At 38.1% G+C, this 26,498-nt stretch overlaps 1 protein-coding gene across 13 annotated transcripts in view; it reads left to right on the top strand.

Moving 5' to 3' along the window:
* Positions 1–24,052, top strand: part of PARP11 (poly(ADP-ribose) polymerase family member 11) — a 37,400-nt gene extending 13,348 nt beyond the window's left edge. For 2 of the 13 annotated variants that reach the window (XM_005610849.4, XM_014740480.3), the window contains 8 exons: positions 8,415–8,528; positions 10,556–10,684; positions 11,542–11,662; positions 14,150–14,225; positions 17,298–17,370; positions 17,447–17,577; positions 21,729–21,880; positions 23,390–23,862. In XM_005610849.4, the coding sequence (XP_005610906.1) occupies positions 10,559–10,684; positions 11,542–11,662; positions 14,150–14,225; positions 17,298–17,370; positions 17,447–17,577; positions 21,729–21,880; positions 23,390–23,706 (996 nt within the window). In that variant the 5' untranslated portion in view covers positions 8,415–8,528; positions 10,556–10,558 and the 3' untranslated portion in view covers positions 23,707–23,862. Of the gene's footprint in view, positions 1–8,414; positions 8,640–10,555; positions 10,685–11,541; positions 11,663–14,149; positions 14,226–17,297; positions 17,371–17,446; positions 17,578–21,728; positions 21,881–22,371; positions 22,732–23,389 lie in introns of those variants that run through there. The other 11 variants (XM_023642192.2, XM_014740481.3, XM_070269179.1 and 8 more) reach the window with 11 other exon arrangements.
* The last annotated feature ends 2,446 nt before the right edge of the window (positions 24,053–26,498 follow it).

Here is a 26,498-nt window from a genome sequence, read left to right as displayed (position 1 = left end):
CACACTCCTATCATATGATCCGGCCATTGAACTGCGCGTTTACCCAGGAGAAAAAGAAAGCATATGTTTATACAAAGACTTGTACATCAAAGTTATAGCAACTTTATTTGTAATAGTAAAAACTGGAAACAACCCAGGTCTCCATCAGCAGGTAAATGGACAAATTGTGATATATTCATACAATGGGATACTACTCAGCAGTTGAAAGGAATTAACTCTTGACACACACAATAGCATGGATGGAACTCAAAATAGTCATGCTGATTGAAAGAAGCTAGACAGAAAAGGGTACATACTATATGACTCCATTATATAAATCTTTAGAAAAGGCAAACTAATTTATGACGACAGCAGGTTAGTGGGTGCCTAGAAGCAGGGGAGGGGGCATAAAGAAACTTTGGGGGTGATAGATATCTTTATCGCCTTGATTATAGTGATGGCTTCATGAGGGTATATGGTGTGAAAACATCAAATTGTATACTTTAAGTATGTGCAGTTTATTGTTTGTCAATTATACCTCAATAAAGCTGTTTAAAAAGATATCTATTGTTTTTTAATACAAAGTCTAGAAAGTAAAACTGCAAAATCTTTCATGGTGATTGGTGAAAGATACTGTGTCATGGTCTAACATACTATGGCGTCACGTGCCTCGAGGCACATTTCTGGCAGACCAGGAGTAGATGAAAGAACTTAGGAAATTTGGCCCGTGTGCTTTCCTGGAGACTTTACCTATCCTGATTTTTGATAGAGATAGGAAAGCCTTTCAAGTAGTTCATCCATAATTTCTTGGGAATTTTCTTTTTGTCCACTATCTCTGCTCAGGCATCTAACCTTTTCCAGAATTTCTTTGTTGTTTCCTTCAGAGTCTTTACTGTTGAAGCATCTTTTCAGAATAACTGTCATTTTTTTATTTGGCTGTACGAGTCCAATTCTTTGTTTCTTGTTTAAAGCTTTTAAAAGGAATAGCTTTATTTAGATGTAATTCACATACCATACAATTAACAGACTTAAAGTGTGCAATTCAATATTTTTTAGTAGATTCCTAGGTTTGTGTAACCATTACCACAATTGAATGTTAGAACTTTTTTTTTTTTTAAAGATTTTATTTTTCCCTTTTTCTCCCCAAAGCCCCCTGGTACATAGTTGTATATTCTTCGTTATGGGTCCTTCTAGTTGTGGCACGTGGGACGCTGCCTCAGCATGGTTTGATGAGCAGTGCCATGTCCGCACCCAGGATTCGAACCAACGAAACACTGGGCCGCCTGCGGCAGAGTGCACGAACTTAACCACTCGGCCATGGGGCCAGCCCCGAATGTTAGAACATTTTTATCACTCCCAAGAGAAACCCCTACAACAGTCATTCACCTTTCTTCTTCTCCTTGCCAGCCCTAAGCAATCACTACTGTACTTTCTCTTTCTATAGATTTGCCTATTCTGTACATTTCAATGGAATCATACAATATGTGGTATTTTGTATCTCATATCTTTCATTTAGCAAAGTATTTTCAGAGTTCATGCATGTAGCCTTTGCTAGGGCTTCATTTCTTTTTAAGGCTGAATGATATTCCATTGTATTAAAGTTCCATATATTATTTATCCATTCATCAGTTGGTGGACATTTGGGTTGTTCCACTTTTTTGACTATTATGAATAATTCTTCTATGAATATTTGCATACGAGTTTTAGTGTAATTGTATATTTTTGCTTTTCTTGGGTATCTATCTTGGAGTGGAATTACTGGGTTATATGTTAACTCTATGTTTAACATTTTGTGCAAATCTTTCCAAAGTAGCTGCACCATTTTATGTTCCCACTAGTAGATATCTTACAATGTATGAAGGTGCCAATTTTTCCACATCCTCAGCAACACTCGTTATTGTCTGTCTTTTTGATTATGGACATCCTAAAATAAGTGTGAAGTGTTATTGTGGTTTTCATTTGCATTCCCTGATCACTAATGATATTGAGCATTTTCTCATGTGCTTATTGGCCATTTGTATATCTTTCGGGAAATTTCTATTCAAATCCTTTGCTCATTTTTATATTGGATTTGCCTATTTTTTATTGAGTTGTAAGAGTTCTTTATGTATTCCGGATACAAGTTCCTTATCATTTATGTGATTTGCAATTATTCTCTCCCTTTTTGTGAATTGTCTTTTCATTTTCTTGGAGGTGTCACTTACTGCACAAGGTTTTTTTATTTTGATATAGTCCAATTTATCTGTTTTTCTTTTGTTGCTTATGCTTTTGGTGTCATGTCTAAGAAACCACTGTGTAACTCAAGGTCACAAAGATCTATTCCTATATTTTCTTCTAAGAGTTTTATAGCTTTGGCTCTTATGTTTAGGACTTTGATCCATTTTAGTTGATTTTGATGTGTGATGTGAGGTAGGGGTCCATCTTCAGCTTTTTTCCATGAGGCTATCTGGTTGTCCCAAACTGACTGTTGAAAAGACTTGTCTTGGCACCTTTTTTGAAAATCGGTTGACCGTAAATGTAAGAGTTTATCTCTGGACTCTCAGATCTGTTTCATTGATCTTTACCTGTCCTCATGCCCGTCCTACCCTTGCTCTTTACTGTAGCTTTGTATTAAGTTTTGAAATCAGGAAATGTAAATCTTCCAAGTTTGTTCTTCCTTTTCAAGATTACTTGGCTATTCTGGGGCCTTTGCATTTCCATACAAATTTTAGGATCAACTTGTCAATTTCTGCAAGAAGGCCAGCATGGATTTTGTTAGGGATCACATTGAATCTGTACATCACTTTGGGAGCTGTTGCCATCTGAACAATGTTAAGTCTGATCCATGAACATGGGATGTCTTCTTCTTTATTTAGATTTTCTTTATTTCAACAGTGTTATAAAGTTTTCGCTGTATACATCTTACACATCTTTCATCAAACTTGCGCTTAAGTAGTCTGTTCTTTTTGGCGTTGTTGTAAATGGAATTGTTTTCTTAATTTCATTTTTGGAATGTTCCTTGTTAATATATAGAACTGTAATTGAGTTTTGTATATTGGTCTTTTATCTTGAAAACTTGCTGAACTTGTTTATTAGTTCTAGTAGTTCTTTAGTGGATTCCTTAGAACTTTCTACACAAAATCATGTCATCTGCAAATAGAGTCTTACTTCTTCCTTTCCAATTTGGATGCATTTTTATTTCTTTTGCTTGGCTAATTGCCCTGGCTAGAAGCCCCAGTGCAATGTTAAATAGAAGTAGTGAGAGCAGACATCCTCATTTTGTTCCCATAAAGTGATCAGTCTTTCAGCAGTAAGTATGATGTTAGCTATGGGGTTTTTGTAGATGTTCTTTATCAGGTTGAGAAAGTTCCCTTCTATTCTAGGTTTTTGACCATTTTTATTGTGAAGGAGTTTTGGGTTTTGTCAAATTCTTTTTCTGTGTGTTAAAATGATCATATGTTCTTTGTTTTTTATTCTATTAATATAGCATATTACATTAATTGATTTTTTTTCTTTTTTCTTTTTTTTTTGGTCTGCTAAGCCAACCTTTTATTCCGAGGAAAAATCCCATTTGGTCATGGTGTACACCCCTTCTTATGTGTTGCAGGATTCAGTTTGCCAGTATTATGTTGAAGACTTTTTTTTCCCTGTATTCATAGGGACACTGGTCTCTAGTTTCCTTGTGATGTCTTTTTCTGGTTTTTGTATGAGGGTACTTTTAGCCTTGTGGAATGAGTTTGAGGAGTAGTCCTTCCTCTTTTATTTTTTGGAACACTTTGTGAAGCCTTGGTATTTGTTTTTCATTGAATATTTGCTAGATTCCACCAGTGAAGCTGTCTGGCACTAGACTTTGTGGAAAGTTTTTAAACCACTGATTTGACCTCTTAATGTATTATAGGCCTGTTCAGATTTTCTCTTTTTTCTTGAGTCAGTTTAATAATTTGTGTTTATCTAAGAATTTTCTCATTTCATCTGAGGTATCTTGGATACAGTTGTTTATAGTGTTCCTTTACAATCCTTTTTATTTCTGTAAGATGAGTATTGATGTCCCTTCTTTCATTCCTTAGTTTAGTAGTTTGAGTCTTCTCTCTTTTTTCCTTGTCAGTTTGAAGGTTTGTCAATTTTCTTTTTCTTTTCACATAAATGAACCTTTGGTTTTGTTGACTTTCTTGTTGTTTTCCTATTCTAACTTCATTTTTTTTTTCTTCTCTAACCTTTATTATTATTAGTTTTTTTGCTTGCTTTGGGTTTAGTTTCCTCTCTCTAGTTTCTTAAGATGGAATGTTAGTTTTCAATTTGAGATTTTTCTTCTTTTTTAATATGGGCATTTACAACTATAAATTTCCCTCTGAGCACTGCTTTAGCTGCATTTCCTAAGCTTTGGTATGTTGTATTTTAATTTTCATTCATCTCAAGATACTTTTTAATTTCCCTGATGATTTATTTTTTGACCCATTGGTTATTTGGTATTGTGTTGTTTAATTTCACAGCTTTGTGAATTTCCCAATTTTCCTTCTGTTAATTGATTTGTAATTTAATTCCATTTTGGTTAGAAGACATAGTCTGTATGATTCTATTCCTCGTAAATTTGTTGAGACTTGTTTTATGGCAGAACATATGGTAATGTCCTCTGGTTAACTGTAATCCCAGGAGGGTTCTTGACTCTCGCTGGTTCTCTGTATTGAATCTCTGCCTGTTCTGCCATTCTGCTTGTTTCAGAGCTTCAAGCCTCTTCTTTATTGTTTTTCACCAAGATTTTCTTTTTTTTTTTTTTTTTTTTGATGGTCCTCTTAGGCATGAGATGCTCTACTCTCTGTTCCAAATAAAGTCAGTCTCTTCAGGTTGAGATGCGCAGGTCTTTGTCCTTGTGGTGTGCCTTTCTCCAATAGAACATCTATCTGCACCACTGCACCGGGAGCTGGGGTTGGGGCCCGCTTTTCCTGGAGTGACACTGCACTCTGCGTGGGTACTGGCTGGGAGGGGTGGTGGCAGCTCCTGGTCTTTCGTTTTGTTTAAAGAACAACTTTATTGAGATATAAATCACATACCATACAATTTGCCCTTTTAAAGTGTAGAATTCAGTGTTTTTAGTATATTCACAGGGTTGTGCAACTATCACCACATCTAATTTTAGAACATTTTTGTTTCCCCTAAAAGAAACCTCACATGCAGTTAATCCCTGTACCCTACTCCCCACTCTCACTCCTAGACAACCACTAATCTGCTTTCTGTCTCTATGGATTGGCCTATTCTGGATATTTCATATACATGGAAGTGTACAATGTGTTACCTTCTGTGTCCAGATTGTTTCTCTTAGCATAGATTTTCGAGGTTCATTCATGTTATATGTGAATCAGCATTTCATTTCTTTTTATTGCTGAGTAATCCACTGTATGGATAGACCACGTTTTGTTTATCCATTCATCAGTAGATGGACGTTTGGGTTGTTTCCACTTTTTGCTATTATGAGTAATGATGCTATGAACGTTCATGTACAAGTTTTTATGTGCACAAATGTTTTCATTTCTCTTGGGTGTATACCTAACAGTAGTATTGCTGGGTTTTGTGGTAACTCCGTTTAAATTTTTGAGGAGCTGCCAAACTATTTTCCACAGTGGCTGCACCTTTTTTTCTTTTTTGGTGAGGAAGATTGGCCCTGAGCTAACATCTGTTGCCAATCTTCCTCTTTTTGCGTGAGGAATTGTTGCTGAGCTAACATCTGCACAGTGGCTGCACCATCTTACATTCCCGCCAGCATTGTACGAAGGTTTCAATTTCTCCGTATCCTCACCAACACTAGTTATGGTCTGTCTTTTTGATTCTAGCCATTCTGGTGGGTGTGAAATGGTGTCTCATTGTGGTTTTGATTTGCATTTCCATAATGTCTAGTGATGTTAAGCATCTTTTCAAGTACTTACTGGCTATTTATGTATCTTCCGAAGAAATGTCTATTGATATCCTTTGCCTATTTTTAAATTGGGTTGTTCATCTTTTTGTTATTGAGTTATAGAGTTCTTTATATTTTTTTGAATGTAAGTCTCTTATTAGATATATGATTTGCAAATATTTTCTCCCATTCTGCAGGTTGTCTTTTCACTTGCTTGATGGTATCATTTGCAACATAAAAGCTTTTAACTTGGATATAGTCCATTGTATCTATTTTTTCTTTTGTTACTTGTGCTTTTTTTAATTGAAGTCATAATAGTTTCTAACATTGTGACATTTCAGGTGTACATTATTATGTATCCATCACCTTATATATGTGCCCCTTTACCCTTTTTGCCCAACCCCCTTCCCCTCTGGTAACCACTGATCCTGGTCTTCTTCACTTACTCCTCTTGGCATGAAATCTCTACCTGCTGAGCAAACTGGGGCGGTAGCAGTTGAGTAGTATTCTTAGCCTGCTGGGCCAGGAGCTGAGCTTCCGCCAAATGAGAGTGGACCGGCTAAAGGAAAGGAGACCAGCCTGCTGCATGTGTCTGCCCAGGATAGACCCCTGCACCTCTGGGGTGAAGGGATGAGAAACACAAGCAGCCTGTGCCCTCCAGGGTGAAACTAGCCCCAGACTGGGAGCTGGAGGCAAAGGGAGCTCCTGTCTTGTCTGCACACACCTCCGGTGGACCTTCTGTAACACAGAGCTGGTGGGGTGCGGGTAATGGAGCAGATGGCGGTGCAAGCGCCACGGACATTTGCCTGTTCTGACTGAGATTTAGTAGATTTTCTTGAATAAATGTTTCTTCATTTGCTGTATGCCCTTAGGACAATTTCCAGAGACTTTAAATTTGTTTATTTGTTCAAATAATGTTCATCTGTTCAAATGTGGTTTTGCTGGGGAGAGGATCCTCTGAACTCTTACCTTGTCATTCTAAAATTTCCACCCCATCTTTAAACTTTTAATATCAGATTTTGGATCTTCTTTCTGTAAAAGACAAGGAAGTTTTCATTACCAAATATGATTTCCTCAAGATATTATGTTTATATTAACAACAGAAATTACACTTTGTTTATTGTAGTGAACTTACCAGAAAGCTTTCATCCAGTCTGCAAGGTGGCATTACTTTTCTCCAATGAACCAGGATTTTGACTTTAAACTCATTTTCCACGTGGCCTTTCAATCTGATGATCCAGACTGTTCCCAGGCTCCATAAATACTCCCTTTGGAATAGATAGCGTTAGGGACAGGTCCCACCAGCATACCCATCGCACTTGAAAATTTACAAAATGCATTTCCATTTCATCCTAGCTTTTTTCCTTCAGAGCCTGACGTGCAGGAAGTATCAGTATCTGCCAATTAAAAACCGGAAAATCAAGACAGAGTACAGCATTGTGGCTGAACTACTTGACTCAGCTAACATTTATTAATTGCCCACTACGTGGCAGGCAGCTTGCACACGTTCCTTTTGTTGCCTGTAAGTGTGTTTTAACCTAGATCCATTATTGCTCTGGTTACAGTATTTTAAAGTTGTTAATTAAACTGGACTCACTCTTTGAGCCTAATTACACAGAATGGCCATTCCTTTGGAGAGGAACGTTATTGTAGAAAACTGTAAGATGTAGTATTATGGACTGAGTCTTTGGGAAGAAAGCCACAGCATCTGTGAAGCAAAGCAATCCTATTGGGCACTGGCCCCAGGAGAGAAGGGACAACGGTCCGTAAGTGAAATGACACGGAGGGGGTCGGCAGCGTCGGGAAGAGAGGCGCTCAGGAGGCCTTGGGTGTCTCTTCAGTCTTCTTTGTCCTGCTAGTTCCAGGATGCTAGACAAGATCATTGTATTTTCGCTGCTTCAGTTTTTTGCCAACTTTAATTGTTTAATAATGACTTCTGCACCTCGGCTTGTGGGGGAAAATAATAGTAGAAATCGACATGGAATTTTACACACTCGGAAATGCTTTAGGAATGTTCAATGCAGTGGTCCCTGTCCATAGTGCTGCCCTGTCTAAAGTAAGGATGAGATCCGTCTGTCCGAGGTCCCACCCAAAGCTGGTTATGGCAAGAAGTTCTCAAAGGACTTTGGCAAAACACCTTCGCTGGTAACCTGGCTTGAAGTGTGATCTTCGGGCCAGTGTGACGGAGCAATGCGCACAGGTTGGCTGCGTGCTGTATAAAGGCTGCCTTTCTATTTCCCGTTCCCTTTGCTAATAGAGAAAAGACAACTCATAAGCCAAATATTTATCTTAACTATTAGCTTCAAACTCATTCTTCCAAATTGTTCTGGTTATTTTCAGAAGACACACGAAATTTAGGCCACTCTTGCTTTCTTTCTCTCACAGTAAAATGGCCAAATGCTGCGAACAGCAATAGAAGGGAGAACGGGCGTTGTGAGTGGTTACCCTGTGCAGTTGATCTTAAGTGTTAAATCATTGCCTTTATTATATGGTTAAAATATATAAGGTAAATAATGGGTCCTAAACCTGAAGCTTTTGATCCTAGGGTGTTCTATTTTTCGTTTCTTAGCAGCCAATCAACTTTAAGACATGAAGGAAAAATCTGGAAAGTAATCATAAAGCATTCCTTGGAGAGAGTTTCCAAACATGAGTAGAAAATAACCAGTGCCCTCATTAAGCTCAGGTACTGTACTTGGTACTTTACTGCGTTATCTCACTCATTTCCAACAACGACCCAGTGAGAAGGGAGCCTTTAACCTCCACTTTGTGAAGAGGAAACTGTGGCCCAGACAAGGTAACGGAAACTTATCCCGGGTCACACAGCTTCTGGAAACAGGATGGACCTTTGAAATATGGATATTTTCTGGGGCTGGCCCGGTGGTGTAGTGGTTAAGTTCACGCTCTCCACTTTGGCAGACCAGGGTTCGTGGGTTCAGATCCCAGGTGTGGACCTACACACCCCTTATCAAACCATGCTGAGGCAGCATCCCACATACAAAATAGAGCAAGATTGGCACAGATGTTAGCTGAGCGACTGTCTTCTTCAAGCAAAGAGAGGAGGATTGGCAATGGACGTTAGCTCAGGGCCAATCTTCCTGACCAAAAAATAAATAAATAAATTTCCCAATTACCCAAGTAGGACATATTTCTTGTGGAAAAAAAAATCAAAAGATTTAGGAAATCAAATTTTTGACAGCTCTCCAATAACCATATATGTTTCTGTGTGTCTGATTAAACACACACACACAGAAAAGTCTGAATGATACATAGTAAGTTGGTAGCATTGGTCAACCCTGGAGAAGGAAGGTGGCAAGGTGCCAGGAATAGATGTGATGGTCAAAAGAGTCTTTAGGTGTATCTTGAATGTTCTGATTTTTTGCAAGGAGAATGTTTTCGTATATTAGTTATGCAAATTTAAATTAATAATTTAAAAACTCTTAAAGAATGGAGACAGAAAGCCACATTCCAGATAAAGTTTACTCTTCTTTGACTAACCTCTTTGCCCCTTTTCTGGTTGGCCTTCTCTTCCTCGTAACCTCCACCCAAGTATGTTAACACTTTTCAAAGATCATGTGTACAGGACTTACTTGATGCAGTGTGATTATAAAGTCGTGGGTAATGTAGCCTAAGGCAGTCTACCATGGTGGTTCAGTGCACAGACTCTGGGTCAGACTGCTGGGTTTGAGTCCTGGCTTCCCCATTGTATGACCTCTCTGTGCCCCAGTTTCCTCATTTATAAATTTGGGATAATAATTTCACCTGTCTTACGGGATTGTTCCAAGGCCTAAACAAGTTACTATCTGTACAGTCCTTAGAACAGCGCTTGGCACATACTCAGAGCCATATAAGGGTTAGTTACTATTGTTATTATTATCCTAACACTCAGAAAAAACTATGATAAATTGTTGTACATCCCTCCAGACTTTTTTCTGTGTGTGTGTACATATAGACATACATACATACATGTACATACACATACGTTTATATGGGTAAACATAGATGTTCTTTTTATTAAAATTGGATCATACTGGGGGCTGGCCCGGTGTCGTGGTGGTTAGGTTCGTGCACTCCACTTCAGCTGCCTGGGGTTTGCAGGTTCAGATCCCAGGCATGGACCTAGCACTGCTCGTCAAGCCACGCTGTGGTGGTGTCCCATATAAAATAGAGGAAGATTGGCACAGATGTTAGCTCAGAGATGATCTTCCTCACAAAAACAAATTGGATCATACTATTTCTGCTTATTGTGACCTTCTTTTGTACTCAACACTATATATTATAAACATCCTTCCGGGCCATTAAATGAAATAATGAACGTTTAGAACAAAACTCAGAAGTATTTGGTCTTAACTAGTTGTGATAGCATAGATCCTTTTGACCAAATACATGAAGATAAGATCAGACAGAAGTGTCACCATGCTGGCAATCTGGAGTGCTTACAGATGTTGATACAGCTTGCTTAACTGGCTGAGTGGGCGTTGATACACCCTACCTGAGTGTATTATTGCTTGTCTTATTTGTTGAGCAATGGTAGTCAGCCTTTGTGAACGTTTATCTTCAGAGCTAGTATGCATGATAGAATGCTATTTTTAAAGTGTCACTGTGGAAAAGACTCTTGGAATACAGTTCTTCATAAGAAGAACAATGATGTGTAAAAAGCACATTGGTTATTAAGAAAAGTATTTCTTCCTTCACCTCTTTCTGGCTTTTCAGGAAATGTTTCACAAAACAGAAGAATTGTTATCCGGAAGGACAGACAGCGAGATGGATGAGATGGACACCTCAGACACGCAGTGGGGCTGGTTTTACTTGGCAGAGTGTGGGAAGTGGCACATGTTTCAGGTATCTCCTGTCCTCGAATGTAGCACAAGAGTTGAGATCCACTTAGCGTCATCTTGCTGATGTCTAAAATGAGTGTGAATGCAGAACCTAAAAGAAATGAAACCTGAAGGAAATCAGCCTAACTAAAAGAAAAATTAGAAATTCTTCTAGTTCTTTTCCTTTTCTTTTCCCCAGGTTTTCACAATAATTTATTTAGAAGAAACTGTGTGTTTACTGTGTGTACAGAGGGCGAATATGACTGAGAGTTGCATGGTGTCAGTACATCTGAGCAACTCCAAGTTTGATTTGGTGGACAAAGAGAAAGGGAAGAGAACAAGCCCATATTAAACGCCTTCTGTACGCCAGGTATTATGTTAGGTGTTGTACATGTATCTTATCCTTTATGCTCACAAGAACTCCGAAGCAGATCTGAACACTCTGTCTTACAGCCAAAGAAAGTGAAACTCAGCAAAGTGAACATAATTTATCCAGAGTCACACACTGCTAGTCAGTGCTTAAGCTAAGATTTCAACCCATACTCAGAAGCTTGTGGTCTTCTTTACTCACAAGACTACTTAAAGAAGATTTCATTTGAGCCACTTGAGAAGTATAATGATTGTAACAATTTGTGAAAATTGTAATAATTTGGAAAAAGGGACTTTAACCAGTTGTTGAAGTTCCTTTGCTAGAAATCCTCGCACCATTTTCAGTGTGCTGGCTTAGCCGGGCTTCTCCCCCATGTGTTGGGAACTAGAACAGGAGATTAGTGAGTTTCCCTCCTCCCGCCATTCTCTGTCTCTGTGACCACAGTACCACCTCTGTGGCCAAGCCATTAATGTGAACAGCTGGTAAATGAAACTTTCTGGTTTGTCTTAAAGCCGGATACCAACATTCAGTGTTCAGTTAGCAGTGAAGATATCGAAAAAAGCTTCAAAACAAACCCTTGTGGCTCCATTTCTTTTACTACTTCCAAATTCAGCTACAAGATAGACTTTGCAGGTATGTTTTTTTCCCTAATAGTTGTGTGTTTTTAGTATATTGATATGGTAAAATCTATAGCTCTGAAGATCAGGATTAGTTAATATATTTGTAAACAGTGAAGTAAATCATTTTGTAATACACAAAAATACCTCTGTCAAAACTCAAGATTCAAAACCTTCTTGAGCAACATCACCTTTGATAAAGGAGTATTTATATACTTATAGATACTAATGTATATGGAGATTATCATATATTTTGATTTTATGTAATGCTTCTCTTCTAAGGAACATAAAACACTTTTTAGTTGTTGTTTTATTCATCATCCCATCAGTCTTTTGAAATAGGTAGGAACTTTTTTATTTTAAGGATCAATCTGAGAGGTTAAGGGACAGAGTCGTAGGTAGCTGGTGATAGTTTTAAGACCAAACCTCAGCTGAATAACCCATCTCTTGGTGTCCTTGCCAGAAATCTTTCTTCAGTGGACATTGCCTTCTGCCATTTTCTGATTTCATTGGTCTCCACAGATGAGCCACTTTGGATCTCATCTCTGATGTATGGGCATGTTTCTAGGTATCCCAGGGAAAACCTGTTGGATTCAGCCCCTGCAGTTTCAAGCTGCTAGCTTTAGCTGTTTGCTGCTAGAGGCAAACACGACCTGGATGGGAGCCTTCTTAACGGAGGTACATTTTGGTTGCTCCGCAGTTCAGTGCTCTGGCTGTTCTTTCCCAGTGTCTGTGACTAGTGTCTTTATGACAGAGTTAGTGTGTATTTTGTTGGGGTGGGGCGGTGAAACCATAGGAAAGTCCCTTGGGTGAGCCAAGGCCCAGAAATAGTGAAAGGGGTTATCTGGTAAGAAGTGATGCAACCAAGTCTGTGGGTTGTTGCCCACCAAAGTGTTTTTACTTTTATCAAGAGTTAAACCATTAGATTCTTACTCCTGACTAACCATAACTTTTTTTAGGGCTTTAGGCAAATAGGCTGCCTTTAAGGGGCCCTGGCGTTTGTCTTCCTGCTGCAGTCTAGGCAGAAGGTGCCTGGTGGGCACGTTAGTCTTGTGTACAACTGCCAGTTTGAAGCAATACTGAGACATAATGACACCAAACACATTAGGCTTCATGGAGAGGATGAAGTTTGTCAAAGCATTTGGGAGATAATTCAGCAAGCCACCTGTTTCTGAAAGGATATTTTCTAGTAAACTGTCGTTTTTTGAAGCTTTCTCTCAGACAATGCAGTTTATTAAAAAAAATCTTTATCAAAGAACAGGAGTAACATATAATACTTCAAGTTGCCCAACCCACTGTATAATGATACTGTTTCAAAGGTATAGGTATTCACACTTTATATGTACTATTTGCAAAATAGCCCCAACCATTCTGCCACAGCCAGCTAAGTTCCCTATAAAGATAATGAAAAGTAAACTCAAAATGAGGTGCTGTAAGAAGCAGACACCACAGGCGTCGCTCCACGTGCTGAGAAGATCGTGCTTCCCCCTGTGCGGCTGTGATGCCGATGTGTGCAGAGCCGAGCGCAGACGCGCTTAGCACAGCGTTTGCCTGCGTGGGTTTGGAATGAAATGATGCCAATTAGACAAGATAAACTGACTGGAATCTCGCGTTAAGACTTAGGACTTGACTTTGTGGGAATGAAGAAATGGACCTGATAACTATTGCCATAGCTAAGGCATACATGAAAGAAGAAAATAATACTTTGTTAGTTAATTAGTCTTTTATCACTAGAATCTCATACTGTCATGTGCCGCATTAGGATGTTTCGGTCAATGACACACCGCATATATGGTGGTGGTCCCATAAAATTACTCCCATACGGCCTAGGTGTGACGTAGGCCACACCATCTAGGCTTGTGTAAGTGCATTCTGTGATGTATGCACAGCGACACGCTTCTCAGAACATATCCCTCTTGTTAAGCAATGCATGACTATATAAGTATGTATTGAGTCTAGCTAGGTTTTCTATTTTTTGGTTTAGCTATACAATTTAAAGAGAAGGTAAAAAATGTACAGATTTTTGAAATTCTGTGAATTGTGCAAGTTTTATAATGGTAATGTATCTTTTTTATCATTTCCAAAACTTTTGGAGAAATCAAAGTACATTTTCCGCTTAATAAACTAACCAGAGGATTCAGTACTATAGTTTCTTTCTCTTCCTAGTACTCTTAATTTTCCTAAGTTTAGAACTTTTCTATTTGAGTGTCAGGTTAACCTAAGTATGATACAGAAAGGAATAGACCCTGCACACTGAGCAGTGTGTGGGATTAGCATCCTTATGTCTGAGCTTAGCTCAGGCAGTGAAGCTGTGCTCCTTGATGGACACTTTTATGAGATGATAACTAGATATGTGGTAAAGCATCCTTAGCATACTGTGCTCGTCAGCTCCTCCCAGAGCTCCGTGATTCCTGGTCATCGTGTAGTGTGGCTACAGATCTTCGTGACAGTTTAGTACAATGTGTTTCTATGACTTATCTGATATCTTTGTCTTTGTATACAGAAATGAAGCAAATGAATCTCACCACTGGAAAACAGCGCTTAATAAAAAGAGCCCCCTTTTCTATCAGTGCTTTCAGGTACTGGAAGAGAATAGGGGTGGAAAGGGTGGGCTTTTCCTCTCCCTCTTTCTTAATACTTGACAGAGGAACAAATAGACTGAAATGTTTTGATAGATTATTTAATGATCTTAATATTGATCTTTTCATTACTGAATTTCATATTAGTCAATGAAATAGCAATATGAGTATTTTCTACTTGTTTCCTCTCCTGTTATCCTTTTCATTTTCCCTTATATATTTATATTTTTCAATTCTTTAGAAAGTTTGCATGGTAGTTACAAAATGCCTTACTTATAGTATCTGCTATAAATTGTTAAAATAACCTACTGAAGTAAGTTTGCATTAATTTGGAAATACTCTCACAGAACCATCCAGTTATTTGGGCCATAAATTCTAGGTAGTTGCCCACTTGGTCTCCACCTCCACTGACCCCCATGGGGCAACTCCTAGAAGTAATTTCAAATCTGTGGTAACTCAGAGAGACCCAAGGAAGATGGGAGTACAATGGGACGCCAGCGCATCCACTTGTTCCCTGGACCTGGGTGCAGGTTTTCCTTTTTGCTGTCTCTGGGTGTATACAGCCTGAAAAGAGAGGTAGAAGTGCCAGGAGAGAATAAATATTTGTTTTTTATGTGAATGTAATTGAAAGGAAAAATCTTAGAGCATGTCTCCTGTTTTCTGGAATGATTCCTCAGGCAAGTGTTGAAATTCCTGCTGTTCAAAGAATTTAAATTGAAATAGAAAAAAAATGCTGATATATAAATTGTAGGGGATATCATTTGCTCCTTCCAAGGAGATACTTGGAAAGGATAAGAGTAAGGAAAGAAATGTTTTAAGTTTCTATCAGTGTGTTTCTTAACACTTTTGGCTTATATTTGAGCATCATGATTTAAAAATTATTCAAGTACTTGTACAATGAATGCTCTAGTACTTCTGAAGAATATAGAGAGGGTAGTTTCCTTACCAGCTACATCATATCCTCATTCTTAAGTTCAAGGAATATAATCAAGGCATTACTTATCTTCAAGGAGTATGTAATCTGAGAGGAAAATGAGACATAATAAGGGAAAATGTTATTGTCACTGTATGTTATTATATCTGGGATATTGAAGTGGGGAGAAGAAGCACGTGATGGGGTCGAGCACTTTGTTCTGTCATAGACTGTACAAACCATAGGACCAAGACAGGAAAGGGAGAGAACTGAGCAGAATGGAGGCAGTGAGCAGGACAGTAAAAGAGGTGGAACCGTTAGGTAGGGTACAGGAGGGTGATGAGGGAGAGTAGAAGCGGGTATCGAAGTGTTTATTTCTTTATTGCAGGGATATATTGAGCATTTATCAATAGGAGGTGAATAGTACATGTTTCCTATTGGCAAAGAGTTTACAGTTAATTAAGGCTATGGGCTACATAAAATTTTTTTTAAATTTCCATAGCTAAAAGGTACTTTAGGCAAAGTGAAAAAAAAAAAAACCTAGGAAAACTATTGTTACTTATTATCACAGTCAAAGGGTTCATAGCTGTAGTATATGAAGTACTTCTAGGAATTGCTAAGTAGACCAACAACCCATTGGAAAAATGAGCAAAGAATTTGAACAGTTTATACAACCTAACTTGTAGTAAGAGAAATACAAATTATACCAGACTATTTTTTACTACCAGATTAACAAAAATTCAAAAGTTTGATAATGTACCTTTTTTGGAGAAGTTTTTGGAAAATAGGCATTCTCTACATTTTTGATGGGAATGTCAATGAGTATAACCGTCAAGGAGGGAATTTGGGCAGTATCTGTCAAAATCATGAATAAATATATTTTTTGACCCAAAAATTCCATTTCCAAGATGTTATCCTACAGATAGACTAGTGGATATGTAAAATGAGAAATGGGAAAACTTCTTCTTTGCAGCATTCTGTTAACAGTAGCAAAAAGTTGAAGACAAGTGAAATATCATCAATAGGGACTTATTACATAGATTATGGCGTATCCATACAATGGAATTCTATGCATCTGTAAAATAAAATGCACTTATTCATTCAGAGGTGCTTGTTGAGTGGCTTCATGTGCCAGGCTCTGTGTAGGGACTGGGAATGAGGATGCTTTCTGTCTACAGAGATGGAAAGATCTCTAAAAGCATATTAAGTGAAAAAGAAAAAAGCTGCAAAAAACAGGTTTATGTTATCATTTGTGTGGGGAGAAAAATTGATTTGGGTTAACCCAAAGGAGTTCTGGAAGAATCCCCAAAGACTAAAAACAATGATGACTTGGAGTTGGGCAAGAGGTGAGAATAAGACAGAGCAATGACTGGAGTGGGAGGGAAACTATTCACTTTACTTCTTTATGCTTATTAATTTTTAAATCATATGATTAGACGATCTTTTCAAAAATTAAAATGAGTTTAAAAAATTAAGCTGAGGATGGGCTTGAAATTGGTGAATTTCTTCCAGGAATCTCCAGTCAGCAGAGAGGATTAGTATGTCCATTTCAGCCTTTTGCCATTAAGCCCCCCGACTGACTGTCTTCTTTGCTCACATCCACTGGCTTGAACATGGTAGATGGTCTCTAGAAGTTTCGCTGACTGACTGCACTAAGTGAATAATGTGGGCTGTGGGAGGCAGTGGGCCACACACAGAGAAAGCTTTAGTTTTGAGTTAGGTCTTGAAGGACTTTGAACACATGGCTCAGGAGTTTCGATTTTATTTAATAGGCAGTATAAATCTGTTCAAGAGATGGTTTTTTTTGAATCAAGAGTTTGATTTTCTTCTTGTAAATTCCTTTTCTTTGTCTAAAATCTTCCTTGCATTTTAAAGAAATTCTGGCAATTTTAGAAAAACGACAGAATTAAACAGTTGTTTTTGAAATTTTGATGTTATGTAGGATTGGACGTTTTCCATGAAGCTTCTCGACTCAGCACCTAAACAGTAGACACAGTAGACATTCAATAAGAGTTTTAAACTAAAGAAACCAAGGGCCACACTTCATTTCATTTGTCACAATACCTCAAACATGAAAATTTAGCTTTGGAGAAAAGGCTGGATCGTTGACAATAATTATAATCCGCTTCTAATATTTTGTTCTGTCTTTTGCTATTTAGTTATATCTGTGAAAACGAGGCTATCCCCATGCCGCCACACTGGGAGAATGTGAATACTGAAGTACCCTATCAGGTAAGAGCAGAACTGACTGTAACGTGAAAGAGATTGGAAAGGACCCCAATAAAACTGTGCAAACTTCTTTTTCCAGCTTATTCCTTTGCACAATCAAACACATGAATATAATGAAGTTGCTAGTCTCTTTGGGAAAACAATGGATCGCAACAGAATTAAAAGAATTCAGAGAATTCAAAACCTAGACTTGTGGGAGTTCTTTTGCAGGTGAGACAGTTTCTGATCTGAACCCTGTCCTTGGCCTCTAAGACTTCTATAGTTTTAGAGATAGTGAAGCACAAATGTGTAATTGTATTAGTTTTCAGTGGTGCCACGGGAACTGTGTAGACTCACTGTGTTTTCCTCTTGCCCATTTGGACCTGATCTCAGCCGTCGTCTTCAGCATTCTCAGGGAGTCAAAGAGAGCTGCTGGGTATGAAAATGCCAGGCATTGCTTAGAAGGTTGTAGAGCGATGCTACAGGTCAGTCTCTTCAGCACCCCAGAAGCTCGCTCTCCTGTCAAGGTTTAGGACTTGTGCATCTTGGCTGACATCAGCATTGTAAAGGAATCTGGGGAGCTGCTTAGTTTTGTTGATATGACTTTCTTGGCTCAGACTTTTTTGTTGAATTAGAAGTCTCTCAAACAGTATTGAGGTTTTTTTTTTAACAATTACACTATCTTGCGTGTATTCATTTACTTGTTTAGTTTTGAAGGACATTGTAAAAACTGCCTTCACATTTCCTACTTGGCCCAAAGTTTATGTTGTAGATTTAAAATCTCAATTAGTTGCTCAATTTAGGTTAGAAATGACTCATTGGCTTGTTCAGTGTGCACTTAACCTAAAAATCAAGCCCATTACAGAAAACTTAAAGATATTGTCCAAATTAATCTGTTATGCTGTATTTTATTATAATGTTATTTAAATTAAGTGGTTTTCAGAAATATTTGTATTAAATTTGTGTATGAGATTTGATTTTTAATATTTTTTAATATGAGCAAACTTTTAATATTTATTCAGAAAAATTTCAAATAATAGAGTTTAATATAATTATCCCCTGCGTATCGTCCATCCTGATTTAACATTTATCAGGATTTATCGCACGCAATCTGTCACCTTTTTTGCTATTGTTGTTGTCGCTGCAGGATTTTAAAGCAAATCCCTGACCTTAACTCATTTCATTCTCATATGCTTGAAAACCAGGCTGACTCTTGTTTGGAAATGGTCCGTGGAATTCTTTCCTGCTTCTGCTCAGGCAGTTGTATGGACCGAGTAAATTCCAGGTTTTGTTCTCATAGTAGTTTATATTATAAAATAAGGGGTTTTCAGCTTGTATTCTTTATAGTCTTGAGTTTTTGGACCAAGCCAACTGTATTTCTGACCAGCTGCGTCTCCCTGAGTTTGGAAGCTTTATTCAGCCCTCTGTGGGGGACTCTTATGTCGAGGAGGATGGAAGCCTCTCTCCCCTTTGGTTTTATTCTCTCAGCAAATAAAGTAAGTTTTTCTAAAATGGTCAGATGAAAACTTAATACCTTATTCATAATCAGGCCTCTGAAGTGGAGTTCATATTTGTCTCCCTCGTAATTTGAGTCCTCAGTTAAATCCTACTGGTAAAAATGTACCAGTGAATTCCCAAAATGTTTTATACCAAGAATTTCACAGGAAACAGTTTTATTCTGTCGATGCCCTTTATGATTTTATGGAGTGTCGACCTACAGGAATGTCTGATGGTACATGAACCTGCCACCTGCTGTGACAGTAGAAAATACTGAGTCTTGTCGTAAGAGCAGCCTGTCATTTTGACGTCTCCCTGAAGAACTAGAATAACCTAGTCAATCTCATTGTCATGTAACCTGTGACTCACTCTCCAGGCCACGAGGCCCACGTGAGTCTGTCAGGCATCAGTTTGCATGCTGTCCAGGCCTTTCTTACTTCCTCCCTCCTTCCAGCTAATGTTTGAGCACCTGCTTTGTGACAGGCACTATTGTAGGCACTTGGGATAAAACAGCGTAATGATATTTGTTTTGACTCACTGTTTCAATCTTCCGAGGTCTTTTTGACTCCTGGTTCAGTCACACAATAAGTTACCGCTTCTAGTTTTCAATCTTTTGCAAGTGTGATAAGCCGTCTTCTACATTTTCATCCAAATCCCTGATAAAAATGCTGAAGGGCTCAAGAAGAAAGCATGCCTGCCGTTCACGTTGCTCTTTGCATGAAGACTTTTAAATAGGTATTAGTTTTTCTCTCTATACTATCATCTGGCACACACTTCTCGGTCTTGTCTCCATCGTAAGAGACAGAGAGTTTGAAAGACCTTGGAAGATTGAAACAGTGAGTCAAAACAAATATGATTATCTTTTCTTAAAAAAGACTTTTTTTGTTAGTTAGAAAAGCAGCAAATGTGTGTTGTAGAAAAAAGTACGTAAAGGTCTAAAAAGGGAAGTTGGCATAATTTGTTCTTGGTGAAAACATGCTGGCTTTTTCTGAAGTGTGTATTTGTTTAACGCTGTTTAACGCTAAAGAAAGCATGCATTCTTGTAATGTCGTGCTTAATGGTCTGAAAATACTCTCACCGATAGATTAAAGCATATACATTTAAATTTTGGTACATACTGCCAAATGTCTCTTGAGAAAGGCCACATACATTTCCGTTTCTCTCATCATCTATGTGCAGATATCCAGTTTCCCCACACAATTACTACGCTGCATGTTGTTTATAAATTACTGAATCGAGATAAGCTTAATTGAAATAAAGCTACTGCGTTAGGTTTATAAATCAGTTGTACAAATAAAACAAGCCAAGAGAAGTCTGGTTGAGAAGGTCCTAGGAGTTTTCGTTGATGACACACCTGTGTCAGTTGCCAGTGTGAGCCCTGCTGCAGAGTGATGTCAGCGGTGTGCTGCTTGCGGTCAGTGCTGATGGCACCTGGACTCTGTCTCTGTTTCTTACCAACATTTATAAAGTAGGGGGCATCCAGGGATTCTTGTCAACTAAAGGCTGTCCAGAATGGAGAAAGGCCTGGAAACTATGCTGCGTGAGGAATAGTTGAGGGAATGATGTCTATTTACCTAGAGAGGAGAGCCCAGGTCAGTGTTCATAGCTATTTTTGGATATTTGCAGAGTTGTTTTGTAGAAGAGTATTTGAATTGTGTATTCAGAAGAGAACAGCTGAGACCAATCAGTAAAAGTAACAGGAAGGCAGATTTGGGTTCAGTGTTGGGGTGGATATACTTTCTAACAATTATGGGTGATCCCTAATAGACTGCAGTGTCTTGCAAAGCAGTGAGCACTTGATGCTGGAACGAATTAAAGCAGGCCTTAAATAGCTAGCTATTCGAGATAGAAGGGGGCAGGGGATTCTTTTAATTTTTAAAACATGTTTTTAATGGAATATCTAAAAAATGAAAATGCAGCAAATAGTTTATAGATATCCATATACCTACCAATCAGATTTAACATTTTAATATTTGTCATGTGTTCTTCATCTTTGTATCTGGGTTTTTTTTTAAGATACAGATACAGGTGAAGTGTTTACCCCATCCTTATTCTGTTCTCCTTCTTTCCTCTTGAGGTTGGTGTGATGCCTTCCTGTCCATATTTTTATATTATTTTACTACCTTTGTATATATACCTATAGAATATACAGTATTATTTTAAGTTATATATCTCTTTTTGCAACATTCTTTTTACATTCAACATTATTTTTCAAGAGTATCTGTTAATATATAGAAATCTAGTTCATTACTTTTAACTTTCACATATAAATATATAATTATTCACTTTTTATGAAAGAATTTTAGGCTATTTGTTTTTTTTTTTACTGTTACAATCAGTCCTACATTGAACATCTTTTTATGTGTTAGAAGAGATTGTTCACTGGGAAGGGAGTTGACCTAGATGGCTTCATGTCTCTTCGGCCCTAAGACTCAAAATTCAGTTCAATTCAACCAGCATTTTCTGGTCTCTGGAGATAAAAAGATTAAGACATGGTCCTGCTCAAGGAATTCACTGTTTAAAGACTGTGAACTTTATATTATTTAGTTGTTTGCAGTGTCGTTTTTGGGTATCTATAAAACTTGGCTGGTTTAGACAATCAATCACCTTTCCCATGATGGGGCATCGTCTGAGATAGCTGTAGTTTTTGGTATAATTTTCAACCTTAAGTTTCAGTTTTAACTAGTAGTTTTTGATGAGATGATTTATGTGTCCAAGAGCATTCAAGATTATTTCTTTTGCAGAGCTACTGTGTCCACTTATGATTTATGTTAAAGAAATGCTTTCTCTCTCACCCTTTCTATTGAACTTTGCTCCTTGAAAAATTAATAGAAACCACTAACATTTCTGTGTGTATTTTGTGCCTATGTGTATTGTGTTTTTAGGAAAAAGGCTCAACTCAAGAAAAAAAGAGGTGTGCCTCAGATTAATGAGGAAATGCTCTTTCATGGTACCAGCAGTGAATTTGTGGAAGCAATTTGCATTCATAACTTTGATTGGAGAATAAATGGTATACATGGTGCTCTCTTTGGAAAAGGTAATTATCAGAATTTCAGTCCGATTTCAGTCTTAGAAGAGAATCCCCTCTTTTTGGAGATATTGATTGTGTTGTAATTCAGGGTTTGATAGTCATTAAGTTCAAAGTTACTGTACTTTTAGGTTCCTGGCACACTCAGAATTTCTGAGCCACACAAAAGCCACTTCCTGCATGTACAGAATGGAAGTCAGACTTTTACATTCCAACTGGATTAAATAGCTGCCCGAGTCTGTCATTTAGATGGGATAGCATGTCCATATTAGCTGATTTTTGCATTACATTTAGTTTCCATGTATAAGTCCGTTTCGTGGATAAAACTAAACTGTTTTATGTCACATATAGAGAGAACTATAAAATAAATTAATTACATTGTGCACAGGTCCAGGTACTAGTATTTTTTGTTTGTTTTGTTTTGTTTTTTCAAAAATGATAGGTTAGAATATTAATGAGCGATAAGGATTAATGGGGGAAATCCTCACCCTTTTTGTAAGGTTGTGAACGTCCCAGTTCTCCAATTTATGCCCACTTCTCAAGCAAATTAAGGAGAGAGATGAGGGGAAAAGGTAAGGGATGGACATCTATTTTTCTGGTCCTTACTTTGTACCTTACCTTCACCAAGAGAACTGACTACCAATTAGGATCAGGGTGTGCTTCATTTTTAAAAAGTAAATTACTTTTTAAAATAACTACTGAAAAGGGCATCCCATTACTGTAAGAGGATCAGAAAAATATTACATAGATCTCATCAGTATTGGGTAATACTGTATGAGACTTTGCAATTCATTTCCAAAGTATGCCCATAATGCTGTCAATCTCCTGGGCCTACCATTTGAGAAGAGTCAGGTGCTTTACTGAGTTTTCATATTTAGACAATGAACCAGTGAAATTGTTCTTTTGGAAGGCTCAGGTATGAAGAGCATTTGATTCTCTTCAGAAATCTTTTCCTGGATGTAGGGTTCTGTTATTTCCAGAAATATTATTGAATGGTTCCCTGTATCATGAAATGTGGTTTCTTGAGGTTTGAAATAATCTCTGTAGACCCATAGTTTTCACTGTGCTCTCCAGGGCTTCGGTGAATGCTGGACAAGGGTAGCGGGGTGAGAAAAGTGGTGGAAGGAGGTAGAAAGGGGAGGGAGTCCCAACCAGTTACAGCTTGGGTCCTGACACACTTTTAATCACAAACAATTTGAATCTGTCTTACATAGTGGATTTCTTTGTAAGATTTCTTTTGAAAACAGGGTTCTGGGAGCTACATTTTGGTGGGGGTGGGGCTGGTGGTGGTGGTGGGCACTAGTCTAGACTAGCAAATCTATCCCTGTGGCAGCCCGCATCACAGCTGTCCATTACAGGTGGATTCTGTTCTTTTCTGAAAGATCTGCAGATGAGGAAATTCCACATCTATTTTTGTTATACAATTCCACGTGTCTGTTCCCCTAACAATTAGAGTGTTTTTGCTTGGGTTTCGTGTATTCAGAATAATCTTGGCTTTTCTTGGTCTTTTTGTTTAAGGAACCTATTTTGCTAGAGATGCTGCTTACTCCAGTCGCTTCTGCAAAGATGACATAAGGCATGGAAACACATTCCAGATCCATGGTGTGAGCTTGCAGCAGCGGCATCTATATAGAACATATAAATCTATGTTTCTTGCTCGAGTGCTAATTGGAGATTACATAAACGGAGACTCCAAATACATGAGACCTCCTTCCAAAGATGGGAGCTATGTGAATTTGTATGACAGCTGTGTGGACGACACCTGGAACCCAAAGATCTTTGTGGTGTTTGATGCCAACCAGATCTATCCTGAGTACTTAATAGACTTTCATTGATTTCACTTCCAAATATCCGTGATCAAGGAAGTTTTCTTCTTTTTTGCAGGAAGATTTGCTCTCTTGTCATCTAGCCACTTAATGTTAATTGTCTGATACTTTTGAAACAGATATGAAAAAAAGTGGCCTCCATATAAAAAGACATACTAACTTTAAGGTTGGTTTTCTGTTGTTTTGTTTCTGTCTATTGCTCTTAGTCTTGTTTGTTAAAGACTGACACCGTTGTCATTTTAACAGATAGGGGTGACAGATGCCACTCAAAATTGAATCAGCTGCGTCTCAACATGGTCATTGAGAGTCTAAAGTTTACGTGTGTATTATCAGGATAAATATTTTCAGTTCAAATAGACATTCATATAAATGTTCAAAAAATAAAATATAGACATAAATCTGTCCCTTCAGAGGCACTGATCCTTTATACATTGAATTCTGATGTTATTGTCCACCAATCGGTATACTGCTTTGTTGGTCTTCTGAAGAGGGATTTACAACCTCGAAGCAGACTGAGTACCTTGAGAGACATGAGAAACAAGACGGTTATTTGCAGTGCTGCCAGACAGCCAGAAGGAGACAGTCAGGGTAGATTCCCTGTCCTGATTGCCTTAGGGCAGTAGGCTGCAGTCTCAGACCTGCTCCGGGCATTCTCTTCTGCCTCTGACAGCTGATTGACGAAGGCCGCAGACTGCAATTAGCCTACAGTGCGTCCACCAGAGCTCTTGAATCTTGTACCAAGACTTGCTGCATGAGTGTTTATTGCATCTTTGAAATGAAACTTTTATTTATTATTCAAAACATTAGTTTTCCCTTTGTTTTGGGGTCCCTATAATAATTACTTCTAAGATATTTTTATGGGCTCCCACACACAGCTCTTCAACAATGATTTATAAAATTCACATTTCTAAGTCATATCTTCCCATTTTGAATCATTGCAGAAAGCAAGAAATGCTAGGAACAAATCTGGTTTATTCCTTTACATAGCAGCTGACAATCAGCTAACTCTCTTGAAAAGTTAGATACCATTCATAACTATGGTTAGTGGAAGTTAATTTGCCTGTCCCACCTGTTTTGCGGTTCTGTTCTAAGGGGGAGTAAGTAATGTTGGAGCACCTTCCTGCCCCTACAGCTCTTCTAGCAGAGTCTGGACAACACCTTGGCGGAGATTTTACAGGAGTTCCGGTATCAGATGGGGAAACTGGCCATATGATTGTTGAGAGTTTTTCCAACTTTGATTTTCCTTGATTCTGCCTGAGAAAAAGAACACTTATATCAAGGCTTTCCCAGAAAACCTTTTTCTATCTCAGTCTAATATTGAATTCTCTTTCCGTTATCCTCACCCCGTTCTGGCTGAGAGGTAGTGAACATAATTTAACTTCTCAAGAAAAATCCAGTAAATGTGCATGCCTGTGTTGTTCGGTTCAGTCATTTGAATTGGGAAGGCATCTAGAAATAGCAAAAGTAAGGAGTATAGAGCAAGATGAGATATGGTAATTCTTCAACTGTCATATATCCCCACATTTTTGTCCTAGCTCAGAATACACCTAGTGCAGTCCAAAGTAAGTGGTAAACAGGAAATTGCTTGTACAACACTTTGAAACCAAGTGACAACAGAGATTTCCTGACTCAGATGTGCAGACTAACAGCTGGTTTAGATGAAGTGCTGTGAATGTTTAGAAAGAAAACGTTTTAGAAACATGCAGAGATCATCATGGAAATAATTGGAGGAAAACTCACTAGGCTGCCTTATGAGAGAGGCACACCATTGTTCTTGATGCGTTCACAAAAAACATGTTAGAGACACTAGGAATTCAGATTTTGAAAATCTTTTGTTCTATTTAATAATTATTTACATACCGAAAAATAGTTCCCACTTCAACATGGCTATCTTTTTTTCCAGTTTAAAACGATTGCCTCTCCCATCTCTTGAGTGGAATAACTGTTGTGGCCTCTGGGGCTTATTTTTCTTTTAGACATGTGCAGATCTTATCTCAAGGTGACTAGCAGCCCAGACGTGAGACTTGCTGGGCAGTCTGTGGGAACGCTGAACCTAACCAGCTGGCTCATGCGTAGTGAGCAGAGTGCACTGCAGTAGACATTGTGAGAAAGAGCGGTACTATTATTCTTGTCTGAGAATATGCTGCCAACTCCCCTTTTATAAGAAAGAGCTGATTTTGATGAATTTTTTAAATGTGGTAGAGTTGATATTAAAATTCTATGTCTTTGTTTTGATCAGTAGATTAAGCTGAGAATCATATATATAATCAGTATATAATAAGACTAGACACAACCATTTGCCATCTTTTCCTCTTGTCGTCACATAATATGGTTGGGGAAAGTGAAGAGAACCCATTCTAGATCAATGAATAAGTGATTTTAAAAATTCTGCAGTGAATAAATTCCAGCTGATAGTGACTTTTCTTTTTTACTTTGGTGATGTCAGCCTCAGGATTAAAAAAAAATGTTTATAAATAACAGTTGCATAAATCTTGCCGTTGTGAACAGAAAGATTTTGTAGTAGTGCAACTTTCATGTTTAGACTGTTACAGTGATGCTGATAAAGAATTTGGAGCCATTTTTGGTATATGAATCTGTTCTTTTTTACCTGTGGTGACTCAGGCTTTCCCTGGCGGGTCTTCGTTCTCTGTGTGTGCCGTGCATTTGTTTCTGTGATTTCTGTGTCTCGTCTCCACCTTGTATTATTTAAACCTAAGTTTTCGGCTCAAACATAATGGAATATCAAGGAATTTGTTCCTGTAACTCTTGTGTAACCCACATGCAGATGGGGGACGTCTCTC

The sequence above is a fragment of the Equus caballus genome, chromosome 6 (assembly GCF_041296265.1).
Source record: "Equus caballus isolate H_3958 breed thoroughbred chromosome 6, TB-T2T, whole genome shotgun sequence".
NCBI lineage: Eukaryota > Metazoa > Chordata > Mammalia > Perissodactyla > Equidae > Equus > Equus caballus.
The sequence above is the reverse complement of the archived record's forward strand: the minus strand, read 5'-3'. Positions and strand labels throughout refer to the sequence as shown.